General features: G+C 44.3%; 2 protein-coding genes across 7 annotated transcripts in view; one reads left to right on the forward strand and one right to left on the reverse strand.

Annotated features, from left to right (window-relative positions):
* The window catches only part of COL4A4 (collagen type IV alpha 4 chain), a 146156-nt gene that overhangs the window by 119170 nt on the left and 9141 nt on the right, over positions 1-17845 (forward strand). For all 4 annotated transcript variants that reach the window (XM_043909826.1, XM_043909822.1, XM_043909825.1 and 1 more), the window contains exons 39-45: positions 447-584; positions 678-791; positions 2510-2665; positions 7040-7147; positions 8228-8236; positions 11543-11668; positions 15980-16096. In XM_043909826.1, coding sequence (XP_043765761.1) covers positions 447-584; positions 678-791; positions 2510-2665; positions 7040-7147; positions 8228-8236; positions 11543-11668; positions 15980-16096 — 768 coding nt within the window. The remainder of the gene's footprint in view (positions 1-446; positions 585-677; positions 792-2509; positions 2666-7039; positions 7148-8227; positions 8237-11542; positions 11669-15979; positions 16097-17845) is intronic.
* The window catches only part of RHBDD1 (rhomboid domain containing 1), a 187821-nt gene that overhangs the window by 16042 nt on the left and 153934 nt on the right, over positions 1-17845 (reverse strand). For all 3 annotated transcript variants that reach the window (XM_043909849.1, XM_043909848.1, XM_043909850.1), the window contains one exon: positions 9176-9228. In XM_043909849.1, coding sequence (XP_043765784.1) covers positions 9176-9228 — 53 coding nt within the window. The remainder of the gene's footprint in view (positions 1-9175; positions 9229-17845) is intronic.

Below are 17845 nucleotides of genomic sequence, written 5' to 3' on the forward strand. Positions count from 1 at the left end.
TGTGTACTCTCTCCAAGAAACCAGTGGAGTTCTGCCTTTTCAAGATGGAACCGCACAATGGTTCTGTTTATTTGCCAGTTTCCATCTTAAACGTCAAGCCAGTTTATTCACAGTCATTTACTCTTCCATCTCATTTGTTTCACTCTTAATGATTGTAGAGGCTGAAGGGTTGGAATTGTCACTAAGTGGTTGTGTTTTTAAATCTGGGAAACAATCATAAAAATAAGTTAGCGCTACGCTGGACAGGTGTGATGGGTCGTAAGAGAGGGGACAGTGACCCCCGGAAGACTGTGCAGCCATTCGGATCACTCTTGTGGACAGTGTTGGTCTCGGCAGAATGCGCTCCTTTCCTGTCCTATGCCCATTGGGAAGCAGTTCCTTTCCAGCCCCCACGCCAGGGACACACCAGGAGAAGATGCATCACTAATGTTGTTTTCCTCATTAAGGGTCGCATGAAATGGGCCCCCAGGGTCCAGTGGGAATGCCCGGCCCTAAAGGGGAGACAGGAGACCCCGGGAACCCAGGAATTTCTCCTCTGGGACTTTTTGGAGAAAGAGGTCCACCAGGTCCCCCAGGACCCCCAGGTAAGAAAGCAGCATGCTTTGCCCTTCGCTTGATAACTGGAACCAAACCTCCCAAATGTCATGAGACTAACAGCTGAACACATTCCTCCTCAGGGAGAGCTGGACTGCCTGGTCCCCCAGGTGCCCCAGGAAAAGCTCTTAAGGGTGACATTCCAGACCCAGGTCTGCCTGGAGATCAGGGACCTCCTGGCCCCGATGGTCTAAGAGGTATGGGACAGTCACGGCAAAGGGTGATGGCGCTGCTTTCCTTAGACGCTTGCCTGCTCTGTAGGGATGGAGGAGCAGAGAGAATGGTCAAGTAGAAGCACGTCAGCAGCCCCATCAGTTTGGCAGATGGAAAATGGGGAGCGTGGGCAGTGGGGAGCTCTGAGGACTGTACCCAGGACCAGTGCTTATACCCCTCACTCTTCTATTTCAACTCCATCAGACCACCTCTGATGCAGAGCAAGTCTTGCCTATCGCTGGCTTGATGCTGAGCTTGAGGGTGCAGAAGGGACCATCAGGAGGTGGTCTCATCCTCCTTGTTGGTCTCAGTATTAGCACATAAAGCACTGCTCTCAGCCCAGAGATGACAGGACCCCTACCTCTCTCTCTCTCTCTCTCTCTCTCACACACACACACACACACAGAGTCTCTTCATGCACTGCTCACAGTACATTTTATTCCTGTTATCACTTCACTGGGATGAACTCTAGCTAGTCAATATTTAACGAAGTAAGGTTGAACCAGAGCTGACTGGGGAGTTGGAATAAGAGTGTGGCTCCATGCAGCCTTCTGCCAAATGCAGGCAATCATATTCCTACTAGCTCATAGAACTCTTCCAGAGAGACAGAAACCTTTAAATCTTTAGGTTTTAGTGAGGGTGGGATAAAAAATATATAATTCTGCTTTACACTATGAAAAACTGAAATGCCCAAAAATATGCTAAGAAGGTTAGAAGTTAAGTAGGAATAGAACTTGAGCTCAAATACCATGTGTAGACAATGGTCTTCAAATAGGATTTTAAATTTAATTGAGTGGATATTCATTTGTCATCAGCCAGACTTTCTCTCTCTCTTTTTTTTTTTGGTTTATTTAGTCTTGGCTGCCCTGGGTCTTTGCTGCTGCATGAGCTTTCTCTAGTAATGTCAAGCAGGGGCTACTCTTGTTGCAGAGCACGGTTCTAGGGTGCTTGGGCTTCAGTAGTTGTGACACATGGGCTTAGTTGTGGTGTACAGACATTGGGGATCTTCCCTCACCAGGATCAAACTCATGTCCCCTGCACTGACAGGTAGATTCTTAACCATTGGACCACCAAGGAGCCCAGTCAGACTTTCTTAAAAATCTTTTATCTCTCTGTCCACCCACCCATCCATCTGTCCATTCATCAATTTACCCATTCACCCAACTATTCATCTACCCATCCACCCATTCGTCCATCTACCCATCCATCCATCCATCCATCCATCCATCCATCTACCCATCCATCCATTTACCCATCCATCTATTCATCTATCTATCCATCCATCCATGTATCCATCTATCCATCCACCCATTCGTCCATCTACCCATCCATCTATCCATCCATTCACCCATCCATCTATTCATCTATCTATACATCCATCCATCTATCACATGAAAGCAATGGGATGGCAATGCAAAGAAAAGTCACAAACTGATGCTTCCAAAAGGAATGGCTCTGAAGGGAAGGAAGATTTTGCATAGCTCATTTTTTCCTAATAGTTACTAACAGACTATTTACATTTCTCAACTTGGGCTTCATGAGACATACTGCTTCACCTCTGATACTATTGACCTTCTTATTCTAATTCCTTGCATCCCTTGCTTGTAAACGATTAAATTCCTTTCCTTAAGAAGCTCTTAGGCAGCAAGCATGCACATTTGTCTTTGACTAAAAGAATCTTTTTGCTTACTCGTGTGGTCAGGAATACCTGGGCCTCCAGGGCCACCTGGGAGTGTCAACCTTCTGAAAGGGGAACCAGGAGACTGTGGTCTGCCGGGGCCTCCAGGTCTCCCGGGCCCACCAGGCCCTCCCGGACACAAAGGCTTCCCAGGATGTGATGGAAAACATGGCCAGAAAGGTATGAATGCAAATAATTCTTTTAAGTGTACTAGATGACTTCCCCTGTCTGGCTCGCAGGTCTGGGGTGTGCACCACTGTAAGGTCATTCTCATTTTCTATGGCAATAATGACTACATTTCCAGAATGTCCTGACTTGCCCAGAATCCTAAAATCTGGGTGACAGTTGGACAAGTAAGAAGAAGAGACACAAGTTCATCTTCAGTCCCTAATAACATGCTTGATAATCTTCTAGACAAGAACTACAAAATAGAAATTTAATGCAAGCTACATATGTAATGAAAAGATGTAATAGCCACATTTTAGAAAGGGAAAAGAAACAAATAAATAGATTTTCCTACTTTAACATAATATATTAAAATATTATTACATTTTAACATAAAATCAATATAAATTATCAAAGGGATAATTAGGGCTGGTTGTAGAAACCTAGTTTCTTTCCCAAATAAGATGCTCCTCTTTGATGCTGAAATCTGGTGTGTGTTTTAAACTTACAGCAGAACACAGTTTGGCCTTGTCAGTTCCAACTGTTTAATAGCCACGTTAGTGGCTTCCGTATTGGACAGTTCAGTTTTAGACTGCTGACTTTGCCTTTTTATATTCACAAAAGTGTCTTCACTACTGAATTCTCCCACTATTTAAGACTAAAATATTTATTTTAATTAAGCTTTACCTAACTGCTAATATTTGGGGAATGCAAAGTCAAGTGGACCTTAGAACAAAGCTAGTGGAGGTGATGGAATTCCAGTTGAGCTATTTCAAATCCTAAAAGATGATGCTGTGCAAGTGTTGTGCTCAAGATGTCAGCAAATTTGGAAAACTCAGCAGTGGCCACAGGACTGGAAAAGGTCAGTTTTCATTTCAATCCCAAAGAAAGGTAATGCCAAAGAATGTTCAAACTACCACACAATTGCACGCATCGCACACACTAGCAAAATAATGCTCAAAATTCTCCAAGCCAGGCTTCAACAATACATGAACCATGAACTTCCAGATGTTCAAGCTGGATTTAGAAAAGGCAGAGGAACCAGAGATCAAATTGGCAACATCCACTGGATCATCAAGAAAGCAAGAGAGTTCCAGAAAAACATCTACTATTTTATCAACTACGCCAAAGCCTTTGATGTGTGGATAACAACAAACTGGAAAATTCTTAAATTCTTACCTGCCTCCTGAGAAACCTGTATGTAGATCAAGAAGCAACAGTTAGAACTAGACATGGAACAACAGACTGGTTCCAAATAGGGAAAGGAGTATGTCAAGGCTGTGTCTTGTCACCCTGCTTATTTAACTTATATGCAGAGTACTTCATGCAAAATGCTGAGCTGGATGAAACACAAGCTGGAATCAAGATTGCCGGGAGAAATATCCATAACCTCAGGTATGCAGATGACACCACCCTTATGGCAGAAAGTGAAGAAGAACTAAAGAGCCTCTTGTTGAAAGTGAAAGAGGAGACTGAAAAAACTGGCTTAAAACTCAACATTCAGAAAATGAAGATTATGGTATCTGGTCCCATCAGTTCATGGAAAATAGATGGGGAAACAATGGAAACAGTGAGAGACTTTATTTTGCTGGGCTCCAAAATCACTGCAGATGGTGACTTCAGCCATGAAATTAAAAGATGCTTGCTCCTTGAAAGAAAAGCTATGACCAACCTAGACAGCATATTAAAAAGCAGAGACATTACTTTGCCAACAAAGGTCCATCTAGTCAAAGCTATGGTTTTTCCAGTGGTCATAAATGGATGTGAGAGTTGGACTGTAAAGAAAGCTGAGTGCCAATGAATTGATGCTTTTGAACTGTGGTGTTAGAGAAGACTCTTGAGAGTCTCTTGGACTGCAAGGAGATCAAACCATTCAATCCTGAAGGAAATCAGTCCTGAATATTCGTTGGAAGGACTGATGTTGAAACTGAAATTCCAATACTTTGGCCACCTGATGCGGAGAGCTGACTCATTTGAAAAGACCCTGATGCTGGGAAAGATTGAGGCCAGGAGGAGAAGGGGACGACAGAGGATGAGATGGTTGGATGGCATCACCGACACAATGGACATGGGTCTGGGTGGACTCTGGGAGTTGTAATGGACAGGGAGGCCTGGAGTGCTGCGGTTCATGGGGTCGCAGAGTCAGACATGACTGAGTGACTGAACTGAACTGAACTAATGCTGGGCAAGATTGAAGGCAGGAGGAGAAGGGGACGACAAAGGATGTGATGGTTGGATGGCATCACCAATTTGAGGACATGAGTTTGAGCAAACTTCGGGAGTTGGTGATGGACAGGGAGGCCTGGCATTCTACAATCCATGGGGTTGCAAAGAGTTGGACACGACTGAGCAACTGAACTGAATATTTGGGAACCTTAGTTTTTGGCTGTAACAATTTTAGAGAATTATAAGGTTCATAGGACATTTTGTTGAGAAGAGACCAATAAAGATTATCCATTTTAGCTCCCTTATGTCATAAATAAGGAAACTTGATACCTGAGATACAAATGTTGAACTTTGCAGGATACCAGTAACTAGCACTCTGTCTGATTTCTGAAACAAATGTGAAATAAGTTAAACGATTTGAGCAAAGGGAAGGTCAGAATCACCATGAGGCTGCTATGACTAGAACACAAATGGCATCCCTGAAATTGTGTAGTGCACAACCTGTACAACAGTACTCAGCCATCCTATTCACCTTTATTAGCGGTAAATTCAATTTTAGAAATTGTGGCTTATATCTGCTGGTATTTTGGCTTCTAATTAAACTCCTGGATTGGACAGATACACCTAGCATTCAAATCACCAAGAGAAAGGAAGGGGGCTGGCTATACAGCCTTGTTCCTCTCCCTAATAAGTCACTCCTCCCCAGTGGCTTCCCTAGAGAATTAGCTTTCACCTGGAAATATACTTCAGGATTAGGGAAATAGCAAGACATATAAATAATAGCAACCTACAAAAGGGTATACCAAGAGTTGGAAATATTGGTAGAACCTCTAATTATGCTTCTTAATTCCCATTCCAGTGAGCCTAGGGCCAAAGAGTGCTTAACTGTTAAAAGGATGAGGGAATTTCTTCAGCTTACCTTTTTTAGACTTACCCAGTGGGAAATATTTGATCTGTTCCATAAATTATTACTCGGAATCCACAGAAATATAGTAGTGAACAAATTCAAAAGGAGTACCCACTAATTAAGTTAAATATATGGTTTCATAAGGGAAGAAAGATACTCACATTAAAGTATCCATCTATATTAACTGAGTTGGACCATAAAGAAGGCTGAAGTGTTAGTCACTCAGTCGTGTCTGACTCTTTGCAACCCCATGGACTATATCCCTCCAGACTCCTTTATCCATGGAATTTTCCAGGCATTTAAGAAATACAGGAGTGGGTTGCCATTTCCTACTCCAAAAGAAGGCTGAGTGCTGAAGAATTGATGCTTTTGAATTTTGGTGCTAGAGAAGACTCTTGAGAGTACCCTGAAGAGCAGGGAGATCAAACCAGTCAATCCTAAAGGAAATCAGCCCTGACTGTTTATTGGAAGGGCTGATGCTGAAGCTGAAGCTCTAATACTGTGGCCACTTGATGCAAAGAACTGACTCATTGGAAAAGACCCTGATGCTGGGAAGGATTGAAGGCAGGAGGAGAAGGGGACAACAGAGGATGAGATGGTTGGATGGCATCACTGACTCAATGGACATGAGTTTGAGCAAGCTCCAAGAGATAGTGAAGGACAGGGAAGCCTGGCGTGCTGCAGTCCATGGGGTCACAGAGTCTGACACGACCAAGCAACTGAACAAGAACTATACTAAATGAGAGACATGCTTTGGGTGGTGAGGCACACTTCTCTGAGTGCTTATTGCAAAGAAACTGGACTTGGGTTGGGATTCCAGGGAGAGCCTTCTTGGTGTGATCTGCACCCTACAGAAGGTGGAGGACTTCCTGGATGAGGAGGGGAGAAGGAACAGTGTGTATGAGGCACTTGAGTGGCTGCTCTGGCTGAAATTGAGAGAGTGGGGAAGAGAAGGGTGGACTCTCAGGATCAGGGTGGGTGTTCCCAGATAGTGGAGCATCTTTCCTAATTTTCCCTTTCCGTGGCAGTCCTTTGACTGTCTCCAGAGGAAGTTCATGGTTACTGGGTTTTCATCCTCACTTAGTTTTGTCCTGGTCATGGATTGATTTTCCTTTGTCCTGTTGATGGATTATTGTGTTTCCTTTAGACAGAGGCAACTCTTCTCAGCCTTCCAGAAGAAAGAGGGAGCTATTCTCCAATCCGAGGCTGACTTTGCCCTGCATTTTGCTGGAGTGAACCTCTGAATTCAATCCATCAAGTTGTTGTTGTCTTTATAATGCTTCATTCTAGTGCCCTCCTTTTCATGTTTCTTTTAGGACCAATGGGATTCCCGGGGCCACAGGGGCCACCTGGAAGTCCTGGGCTACCTGGAGACAAAGGTTTACCTGGAGCTCCAGGCAGACGAGGGCCTTTGGGTCCTCCGGGTAAGTGTCTAACACCTAATCATCTCCAGCTAGCAGCCCACATGGAGTGTTTTTTAAAAAATATTTACTATGAGGGTCATCTTTCAGAAAGTAATTATTCTGAAATTATCAGCAAATTCTAGGAAGTTAAGCTCTTTTTTATAAAGATTATGTTTATCTCAAGCTGCATGACAGAGTCTCAGGTTTGGAAATCTTACCTATAATTAGAACAAGTGAGTTTGAAAGTTAGGAGTTGGTTTTACATATACTGTTTCTAAGGTAAATAAACTCTTGTTCCTTCACACAAGATCCGAAGACAGACTTGATTGTTGTATGTAAACATTGTATATTCTTGTCTCCAAATTTCCTACCATTAATTTTTCTAGATGTTTTATTTTAATGTTTCTTGTCAAGTATATTAGTTTCTATGAAGATGAAAGGCTCTTTGGTTTTTCAGCTCTATAGACAACAGGTTTTCATCAAAAAGTCAAAAGAAGCCAAGGAAGAGTTGGAAGGGCACACATGTGTATCTGAGATTGGCAAAAGTCATACCTTTCAGGATCCTAAGTCAATATGACAGCAGTGTGGTATCAGTTCTGAATATTTTGCAGTCTCTTAAATTAGCACTCTAGTCCAAAGAGTATGAAAACTGTACTGCTTTTGATGGACCACAGAACAACATGATGAAGAACTACTATGATTCATCTTCTATTTCTTTTATGTGAACAATCTACAAAACTCGGCAAATTAATATGGAATTTCCAAAAGCCTTTAAAAGGACAGAATTTTTCCATACATTAAATTAGGGCATATTTGCTGTAAGAAACCGACTTGAATTTTATATTGTGCAAGTTGGTTTCATTTCAGGTCTTTCTAGATATGAAAACTTCATTCATCATAGCCATTCTTGTCAGTAACAAGAATGTGGACTTCTTATGTAAATAAGATGCCGTCATTCTGCTTGTTGTCTATGCTGTCCTCAAATTATTATTTGCGTTTTCAATCTATTTCACTTTTGCCCTAACTTACACATTTATAATCTCTTTCCGCCTTATGAAAATCGTTATGTGGCCTCGCATTTTTGGCTTTGGATCTCTCCAGGTTCCAGAGGTAAGCCTTGCTATAAGATGAATAATTTCCTTTAAATCTTGTTTCCAGTCATTTTCATACTTGCTTTTTTCACTGTATTTGTGAGGGCAACTTTGTTGAATTTTTTAGATGGGGTGCTGTAATTATATTAGGTTTGAATGCTTCCGCTTCCTCATTACAGGTATAGTAACCCTATATTAGGGTGTCCCAGTGCTGGACCTCCTTAGAGGTTGTCAAGGCAGTGTAGAGACTCGGCTTATATAATTGAGTTCAGGCACAGGGAATGAGCTTTCTATGTGAGATGCTACAGTACATACCAGTGTACGTTTCCTTTCTAAATTCTGCAATGTGAATACAGAGAACATCCCTAAAATAAACAATATCACGAAAAGATGGGTCCTGACCACCGGTCAGGGGCTGTGACAAGCCTTTCCCACCACACCCAAGGTCCATTTTCCATGAGCAAGTTCCTTTGTGTATTAAAATGAAAATGCCATTCTTTTCAACTAAGTGTGCACTTAATCCTCTACAATGCAAAAGCAACATATGATTTTGTGTCTGGCATTTTCAAAGAGAATAAAAAGAGTTTCTCAAAAGAAGGAAAGGAAAACCCTGAATGTGGGCATTTGTTCTTTCCAAGAGACTGTTATTAACCCCAAGCAATGTTGCCCTGAATACAGACGCTGTATATTATTTTTAGGGCCCTTAGAAGAGATGCCTCGGTCCCTTTCTTTCAGCTTCTGGCTTGTCAAAACGTAAAGAAAAAGCAAAATCAGAATTTTAAGAAATCTGGCTGCTTTTAATGTTTATATTTTAAAATTATTGCTGTATATTTAATGAGTTTTCACTTCAGCCTTTTTAATGTCTGTAGTCACAGTATATACTGTGACTCACTAGACGATAACATCAACATCCTAAATATAAAGTACCAGCCAAATACCCAGCCCTGCCTTTACTTACCTGCTTCCGCTCCACCCCCACTGGTGAATTTCCACCGTAACACACCAGATTATCTAGGAAAAATAAGAAATATACGTCTCTCAACTCACCCTGAGTAAAAAAGCCAAGTTTTACATTAAACTATTCATACTGTAAAAAGACCTCTAACTTGGTGTTATTTGTGGTTTCACACAATATTTTCTAGGAGGTTAAATTCCAAACTGCCTATAGCATTCAAGTCCATTTTCCAAGACACAGTTACTATCGTGTAGACTCTGTTGCCATTATGGCCAGGTTTTCTAGGATATTCTCACTTCTTTATCATTGTTTTTAAAATGATTTGGCACATTTGTATGAATTTTAAGAAATCGATAACTAATAAAGGATGTGCTTTACAATATGCTGCACTTCTTAGAATTCAGCACGTAGACGTTCAGAGTCCTTAAGGAGGGCAGTATGGGGTGGCGGTGAAGAGCACAGGTTTGGAGCCAAGGTGTCTTGGATTTTAACCTAGACTATGCCACAAACTGGCTGCATGACATTTATTTGTCGATAAATAAATGTCATTCATTTCCCTGGGCCTGAGTTTTCTTCCCTGTAACATTCTAATGACCGCAGCACATACCCACAGCCTGGGTGGGAACATTCAGTCATAGAGCATTTAGCAGGAGGTCTGAGGCATGTTGAGCTTCAACATGAGCTTCCACTGGTGGCTCAGATGGTAAAGAGCCCACCTGCAAGGCAGGAGCCCTGGGTTTGATCCCTGGATCTGGGTCGGGAAGATGCCCTAGGGAAGGGAATGGCTATCCACTCCAGTCTTCTTGCGTGGAGAATCCCATGGACAGAGGAGCCTGGCGGGCTACAGTCCATAGGGTCCCAAAGAGTCGGACATGACTGAGCGACTAACACTTTCACTTCTGATGCATGATAAAGCATCCACTAGATGTTAGCGGTCATCATTTTTGTTTAGAGCTATTATTTCTGGTCCTTTGTGGAATGACTGCTGGGAGACTGAATGAAGATTTAGGAGAGAAAAAAACCGTCTTAGAGATGGGAATGTAACCAAGAATTTTAAAAATTCAACCTTTAGGGCTACGGTTCTCAAAGTGAGATTCCCACATCAGTACCATTGAGCTCACCCGGGCACTTATTAGAATATGCAAATTGCTGCCCCCTCCCCCAGACCTACTGACTCAGAGACTCAGGGCTCTAACAAGCCTGAGAGACAGTCATGATGTATTCAGGTCACAGCTGCAGCTTTCCAGTGGTGCTTCTTAGCCTGGGCGAATACTGGAATCATCTGGAGAGTTTAAAAAATTAGTGATGCTTGGATTTCACTCACACAGATTCCTTTCTAATAATCTAGGTGGGGTGCCGGCAGTAGTACTTTTTAAAAAAATTGGACTACAGTTGCTTTACAGTGCTGTGCAATGAAGTGAATCAGCTATTTGTACACATATGTCCCCTTCCTCTTGGACCTCTCACCCCATCACCCATCCCACCCACCTCGGTCATCACAGGGCACCAAGCTGAGTTCCTTGAGCTATGTGGCAAGTTCCCACTAGCTATCTGTTTTACACATGGCAGTAGATATATATTAATACGTCAGTTCCAATCTCCCCTTTCATTCCTTCCCTGCCCCGTGCTGACATTTGCCTTCTTTATGTCTGCATTCCTGTTCCTTGCCTGCAAATAGGTTCATCTATACCATATTTCTAGATTCCACAGCAGTATTTTTGAAAAGCTCTGCAGATGGATTTATTGTACTGTCCAGCCTGAGGTCACTGCCCGGGCCACATCCTGTACCAATTAACCCACTATTTCTGGGATGGGGCCCGGATATCTGAATGTTTATAACTCTCTTGGATAATGTCAACGTGCACTCAAGGTAGAAAATTACTGCTGCCTCAGTGCCTCTAGCCATCCTGAAATCATGTCTCCTTGAGTAGCAGACACTCTGGAAACCCAGCTGGCTGCAGTGTAGACAGCTGAATTAAAGCAATCTTAAGCTGAGTGTGAGGAACCCACCAAGTCCTCTCCCCATGCCACCTGTGGCCAGCACCTAGTAAGAAATGGCCCAAAGATGGCAAATCCTGTGAAGTGCACCAAATAGTCACTGTATCAGCCAGATTTCACTATTTCCTACTTCTTTTGCTTCCTCTGAAATCCCATTCACTCATTCATTCAGTCACTCAACGAAAAGATTTGGAGAAGTTTGCCTGCCCCCCATAGTGAACAAGACAGAGTCCTGTCTTCACAGAGCTGACACTGGATGGCTGAACATTCTTGATAACATTCCAGCGTGGTGTCAGAAGCCCATCCAGATTGCAGAAGGCACTGGTTCATAAGCATTTGAACCCCTTATACAGGTGGTGATTCCAATTTCAGGTGAGCCTGGGCCCCCAGCAGACTTGGATGCCTGCCCCCGAATCCCAGGGCTTCCTGGGGTACCAGGCCCGAGAGGACCGGAAGGAGCCATGGGGATTCCTGGCATGAGAGGCCCGCCAGGACCAGGTATGAACCTCACTCTGATTACTGGCTTTGAAGACTGCTGAAATGAAAATCTGGGTGTTTGCTATGTAGGTTTTTGTATGGAGCTTAAACAACTCTTGAGGATCAAGAGTGAAAATCTCCTTCCCCTTTAACAGTTTTTCTACATTTGTCCAAAGGTTTAATCATGTAGTCATGGGCTCTATGGGCTTCCCAGGTGGACCTAGTGGTAAAGAACCCACCTGCCAATGCAGGAGACATAAGAAACCAGGGTTTGATCCCTGGGTCAGAAAGAGCCCCTGGAGGAGGGCATGGAAACCCACTCCACTATTCTTGCCTGAGAATTCCATGGACAGAGGAGCCTGGCAGGCTACAGTCCATAGGGTCACAAAGAGTCAGACATGACTGTAGTGACTTAGCACGCATGCACGCAATGGGATCTACAATATTCCTTCTATTTCTAGGGGAACACCTATTTTAACTTTTATCCTTGGGCGGCTTTTGGACATGAGGTTTTTAAATTTTTTTCCCCAAGAAATAATTATCTGCCTAAATTATTTATTTATTTGGCTGTCTCGGGTCTTAGTTGTGGCATGCAGGCTTAGATGCTCCATAGCATGTGGGATATTAGTTCCCCAACCAGGGACTAAACCCATGTCCCCTGCATTGCAAGGTGAATTCTTAACCACAGGACCACCAGGGAAGTCCCTGGACATGAAGCTTTGAAATCTCTTAGCATCACTGAGTAAATGCTCTACGAGTAGTCATTATTAGGTTGATAATGACCTTAGTATGATAATGACCTTGGTAATGATAATAATCAACCTAAAAATTATTAGGTTGATTTGACCTTGAATTAAAAACTATTGAATCGGGGCTCAGTGGAGCAGAAACAGCCTATAAGAAGGGAGAAGGAGGTGTATCTCTTGGAAGAGGAAAAGGGAAGAGGGGGAGGGTCACTCTAAATTCTGGCAAAGATGGCCTTATTCACCTAATGGACTTGGGCATTGCTCAGTCATTGTCAGGGTGGCAGGATTCTTAAGTATTTAAACCAAACCATTTGGTTCGTAACATTGTATGGGAGGTGGTGACCAAGACCATCCCATGAAAAAGAAATGTAAGAAGGCAAAATGGTTGTCTGAGGAAGACTTACAAATATCTGAGAAAAGAGAAGTAGAAAGGTAAAGGAGAAAGGGAAAGATACGCCCAACTGAATTCACAGTTCCAGAGACTAGCAAGGAGAAATAAGAAAGCCTTCTCAAGTGAGAAAGCAAAGAAATAGAGGAAAACAATAGAATGGGAAAGACTAGACTAGAGATCTCTACAAGAAAATTGGAGATACTAAGGGAACGTTTCATGCAAAGATGGACACAATAAAAGACAGAAATGGTATGGACCTAACCAGAGGGAGAAGAGATTAAGAAGAGATGGCAAGAATACACAGAAAAACTGTACAAAAAAGATCTTAATGACCCAGATAACCACAATAGTGTGATCACTCACCTAGAGCCAGACATCCTGGACTGTGAAGTCAAGTGAGCCCTAGGAAGCATTACTATGAACAAAGCTGGTGGAGAAGATGGAATTCCAGCTAAGCTGTTTCACATCCTAAAAGATGATGCTTTGGAAGTGCTGCATTCGATATGGCAGCAAATTTGGAAATTTGGAACACTTATGGGTTTGGGTCATCTTTCCTTTTCTGAAGGAGATTCTTTCAGCAGGGTGAGCAGGGCATTGAGGACCACCCTGAGTTTGGTTGTGAAGGATCAACTGCCCCACAGAAGTACCACCTCCGCTTAAAATAATATGGTTTTCTTCCTGTTTTCCGTCAAGACCTCTTTCATTTCTGAGCTGATCTTGTAGCCAAGTGCTGCAGCTGAGATCTACAGAGAAAAGAATGAACTTCTGGCTCCTTCCTGCCCAATCTGAGTGGGTAATGGCCACACCAAGTAAAACCTGAATTTGTTAAGAACCCTGGATAACAGAAGGTCTAATGCTTTTCTCCACACGTCTCATTCATCTCTACAATCATCCTTCCTGAGTGGCCCTCAAAGGCTGAGGCTTCCTGTGATGAACTTAAAAATGGTTTCCGTTCTGGGTTGAACTGTTACTGTCTCATGGCCATTCCCTCCATCCTGTTTGGGAGCATTTCTCTTCAACACCTGACCCTCTCAGAGGAGGGACTCCATCCGACAGTGCTGGGCTTTCAGATGTAGGTCTGTTCCTGGTGCATGGTAAAGAATCTGCCTGCCGATGCAGGAGATGCAGGTTCAATCCCTGGGTCAGGAAGATCCCCTGGAGAAGGAAATGGCAACCCACTCCAGTATTCTTGCCTGGGAAATCCCATGGACAGAGGAGCCTGGTGGGCTACAGTCCATGGGGTCGCAGAGTCAGACTCCGCTGAGCACATGTTTGTTTTTCTGTTCCTGCAAACAAGTTCCAGATGAAAAGCTCTGGGCCTACATGTCAAGTTAACAAAAGCCTTCCTTCCTGGGGCTTGGAAAACGTCATCCACTTACAATTTCCGTTTGTCTTCCTTGAAAGGGAGCAAAGCCCATATTGTAACATCTGGTCAGGGGACTCTTTTCCAGATGGCCAGTGGGCTTGCTGCATTTGGGAAGTTGGAAAGAAACTGCCTTCTCTGCGATACACCTGTTGGTTTGCTGGCTCGTTAACCCTGGGCAGCCCTTTCCAGAATCACCCCGTGGCCACATGTTGGAATCATGTCTTTGGATGGGAAAGAGAAGAATGCTCTGAGCTCACCGCGGGGCCCTAGGTTCCTTCCAAAATAACAGATATTCTCTGTGAAGCTGGTGGAAAGAGAGCAGCACCATCTAGGAAGAGGCTTCTGCCTAGTTAGACATGGAGGGGCACCCCTCCCCTCACTAGGGAGGAGGAGAGGGGTTCGTTTCTCACTTACTGAGTGATGACTATGTAAGAACACAGTCCAGACGTGCAGCACGTTCCAAGAGAATTTATGGTCCAAGAGGTGAGGAAGTGACATGAGAGCACCCCAAAAGCCAGGAGCACCCCTGATGCCCACATCGAACGTACTGTGACCAACATTGGGTACGGGGGCTGCTGGTTGTGGGACAAAAAGAGGAGGTTTATGGGGGCCACTCAGGCAGGGGATGCAAAATGTAAAGGTTTGAGGGGCACACATTTCAGATGGCTCTAAGGGGGGCCTGTGTGAGAGCGGAGTCGAGTGAGATGTCTGGTCCCCTGAGTGCGGCAGCCCCTCCTTCATTCCCTCAGGGAGCTTCCGCTGCTTCCAGAACACAGCCCAGTGCGGAAAAGAGGGGCAGCTCCTGGAGTGAAGCCTCTTTGACATAATGATTGGTTTTAGACTGATTTATGGCAGAAAGAGAGAGAGATTGGCTAGAGAAGGACAATGATCGAGGAAGGGAGAGCGATTAGACACTGGAACCCTCGAGGGGCTAGTAATTCAGATAATTACGGTAAGGGCTGCGAGCTCTGCCACAGGCAGGGACCAAATCTGCTTCCCAGACCAAAACAGATCACAGCTGATGAATTAATGCCTTGGCTGAAATAAACCAAACACTTAAGGAAGAACGGCTCGAGTCTAAGGGTGACGGCTGGCTGCCGAAGCCCCAGGGAGCACTCCTGAGCCCTGCGGCTTGTCCCGAGCGCGGGGCTGGTGATGGCTGGCCCAGCCTCTGCACTTGGCCTGCTGGGTCCATGTCCTCTGCACACATGACCCTCACCGTGGCCTCTCTGAGCCTCCGTCTCCCCACGTGGTAGCTGTGTAGACTGAATCAGATAATTTCACATAAAGAGATTACCCTGCTCCCTAGTGCCTTGAACTCTCAACAAACAGCTGATTTTTAAAAGTTGCTGCTCTTGCTTTAAATTTAACCTGACTGTCTCTCAACTGAATGCTCTTCAGTTGTATTCATTCCTCCATTCAGGCTTCTAAAGCATCATTATTAAGGAAAATATTCAATGACAAAAGCCATAGATGTTCGGTGTTAAAAAAAAAAAAAAAACCCAACCAGGTCCAAATACAAGACTACGAAGAAAATATGAAAATGCCTCATTCAACACCTTGCTGCTCTGGCTTCAGATCCTGGCTCTGCCCATTCCTGGCTCATTGGCCTTAATTGGTCAAGGTACTTGACCTCTTGGAGTCTTAATTACCCCAACTGCCAAGAGGAGGTGGTATAATCCCAACTTCACGTACCTGCAAAATGAACGAGCCAATGCAGGTGTGTCCAGATGGGAGGCCCCAGGCTGCCAAGTGGAATTCAGGCAGTAAATGCTAGCCTAGCAGGTGTCACCTCATTGTCGCTATTGCTGTTGTGAACTTTCCTGCAGGGTGCAAAGGAGAGCCCGGGCTGGATGGCAGGAGGGGTGAGGATGGCCTCCCAGGACCCCCTGGGCCTCCGGGTCATAAAGGTGACATGGGAGAAGCAGGCTGTCCAGGAGCACCAGGTAAAGAATTTCCATTTCTCTTCTTTTCTCTGGCCCAGTGAATCTGAGAACTGTGTACAAGGTCTCTGACCTCTCAAGCATTTGCCTTAGATACCAACTCACCAGGCTTTAGGGAGACAAAGCAACAGGAACAGAAAAGAATGGACCCCCCGCCCCACATTCTAACTGATACTTGACTATCATAAAAACGGGTCAAGGCCTTGTGTCCATTACTCTTCCAAAGCACTATTCATTAGCATAAAAGGCTCAGCCGTTTCTGCTGTTTGCTTTCCCAGTGTGAGCCTGGCATGCTGTACCGTTGAGAGGCTGTGCTGAAGATCTCAGCGTCGGCAGGGGTGGTCTCACGTCCATAACTGGCTGAATCACTTGGTCTCTGGTTTTCCGAGTTCATTTGTCTTATCATACAGCCATCAGTACATTTTGTTGTTCACTTTTCTCAGTTGTGTCTGACTCTTTGCGACCCCATGGAGTACAGCCTGCCAGGCTTCCCTGTCTTTCACTGTTTCCTGGAATTTGCTCAAACTCATGTCCATTGAGTCGATGATGCCTCTTACAAAGAACACAAGGCTTTTCTTCAAAAACACTTGTGAGTGGGCTTGCGGTGAAGGCAGATAAGACCCTTTAGGATATAAATCTGAAATATAACTCATCAAACAATATGTTAGGGCCTGAAGACTCCCAGATACAGTCTCCTCTGTGGAGAATATCTGGCAGTACCAGCTTAGTAATGAGAAGCAGGTGAAGGGGTGTGGGGGAGCTGGGATGCTGAGGAAGGGGCCTCGGGAAAATGGGGGCTGCAGTCTGAAAGCAGGGCTCAGCTTCTGTTATGTGGAAATTGTGGCTGTGTAGAAATGTGGGCCCACTGTTCCCTATACTCTGCTTTTCTAGTCTGAAATCTTAACTCATCAAATCTTGGTAAGTCAAACAAAACACATGAGCAGGCCTGATGCAGTCCACAAGCTACCAGGTTGTAGCCTCTGGTTTACAGCATAGATGAGAAGAGCTGCCAGTCTTCCAGAAACAAAAGCTTTTAACAAACACCTTTTTTAAAGGTGTCAAAGTCTAACTCCACCCTCTGCTTTTGGCAATCAGAAGTAGCCACTGACCTTCTTCAGGAGGTCACCCCCTTAGAGAGGCCGAAGGAGATGTCCCTGCTCATATTCTGTATAGCTGTTCATTTCCCACCAGCCAGTTAGAGATCTAGAACTTGGGCTTCTTCCATTTGCCTTTCGTATAAAAGAAGAGATACAGAGCCAAACACACGGGCCTCCCTGGGGGCTCAGCAGTAAAGAACCCGCCTGGCAATGCAGGAGACCCGGATTCAATCCCTGGGTTGGAAAGATCCCCTGGAGTAGGAAATGGCAACCCACTCCAGCATTGTCGCTTGGGAAATCCCATGGACAGAGGAGCCTCATGGGCTATACAGTCCCTGAGTTGCAAAGAGTCAGACACAACTTGGTGGCTAAACAACAATCACAATGGATTCTAAACCCTTGTCTTTAGAATGGAACTGACAATATGGGAGGACCATGGAACGCGTCTGGGAGCTATAAGACAGGCCCACTCCTGAGAGTCACCTTCTCAGATAGCAGACTCCTAGTCTAATTGGAAAAGTCTGGGAGATCCCACACTGGCTGTCGTTACCCCATCGTGGTTCTTCTCAGCAATTACCCTTTATTAAGTATTTCATAGTTTACATTTTCATTATGCTTATTACTTGTCATTTCTCCTCTTCAAGTAGAATGTAAG

This window comes from Cervus elaphus, chromosome 8, assembly GCF_910594005.1.
Source record: "Cervus elaphus chromosome 8, mCerEla1.1, whole genome shotgun sequence".
NCBI lineage: Eukaryota > Metazoa > Chordata > Mammalia > Artiodactyla > Cervidae > Cervus > Cervus elaphus.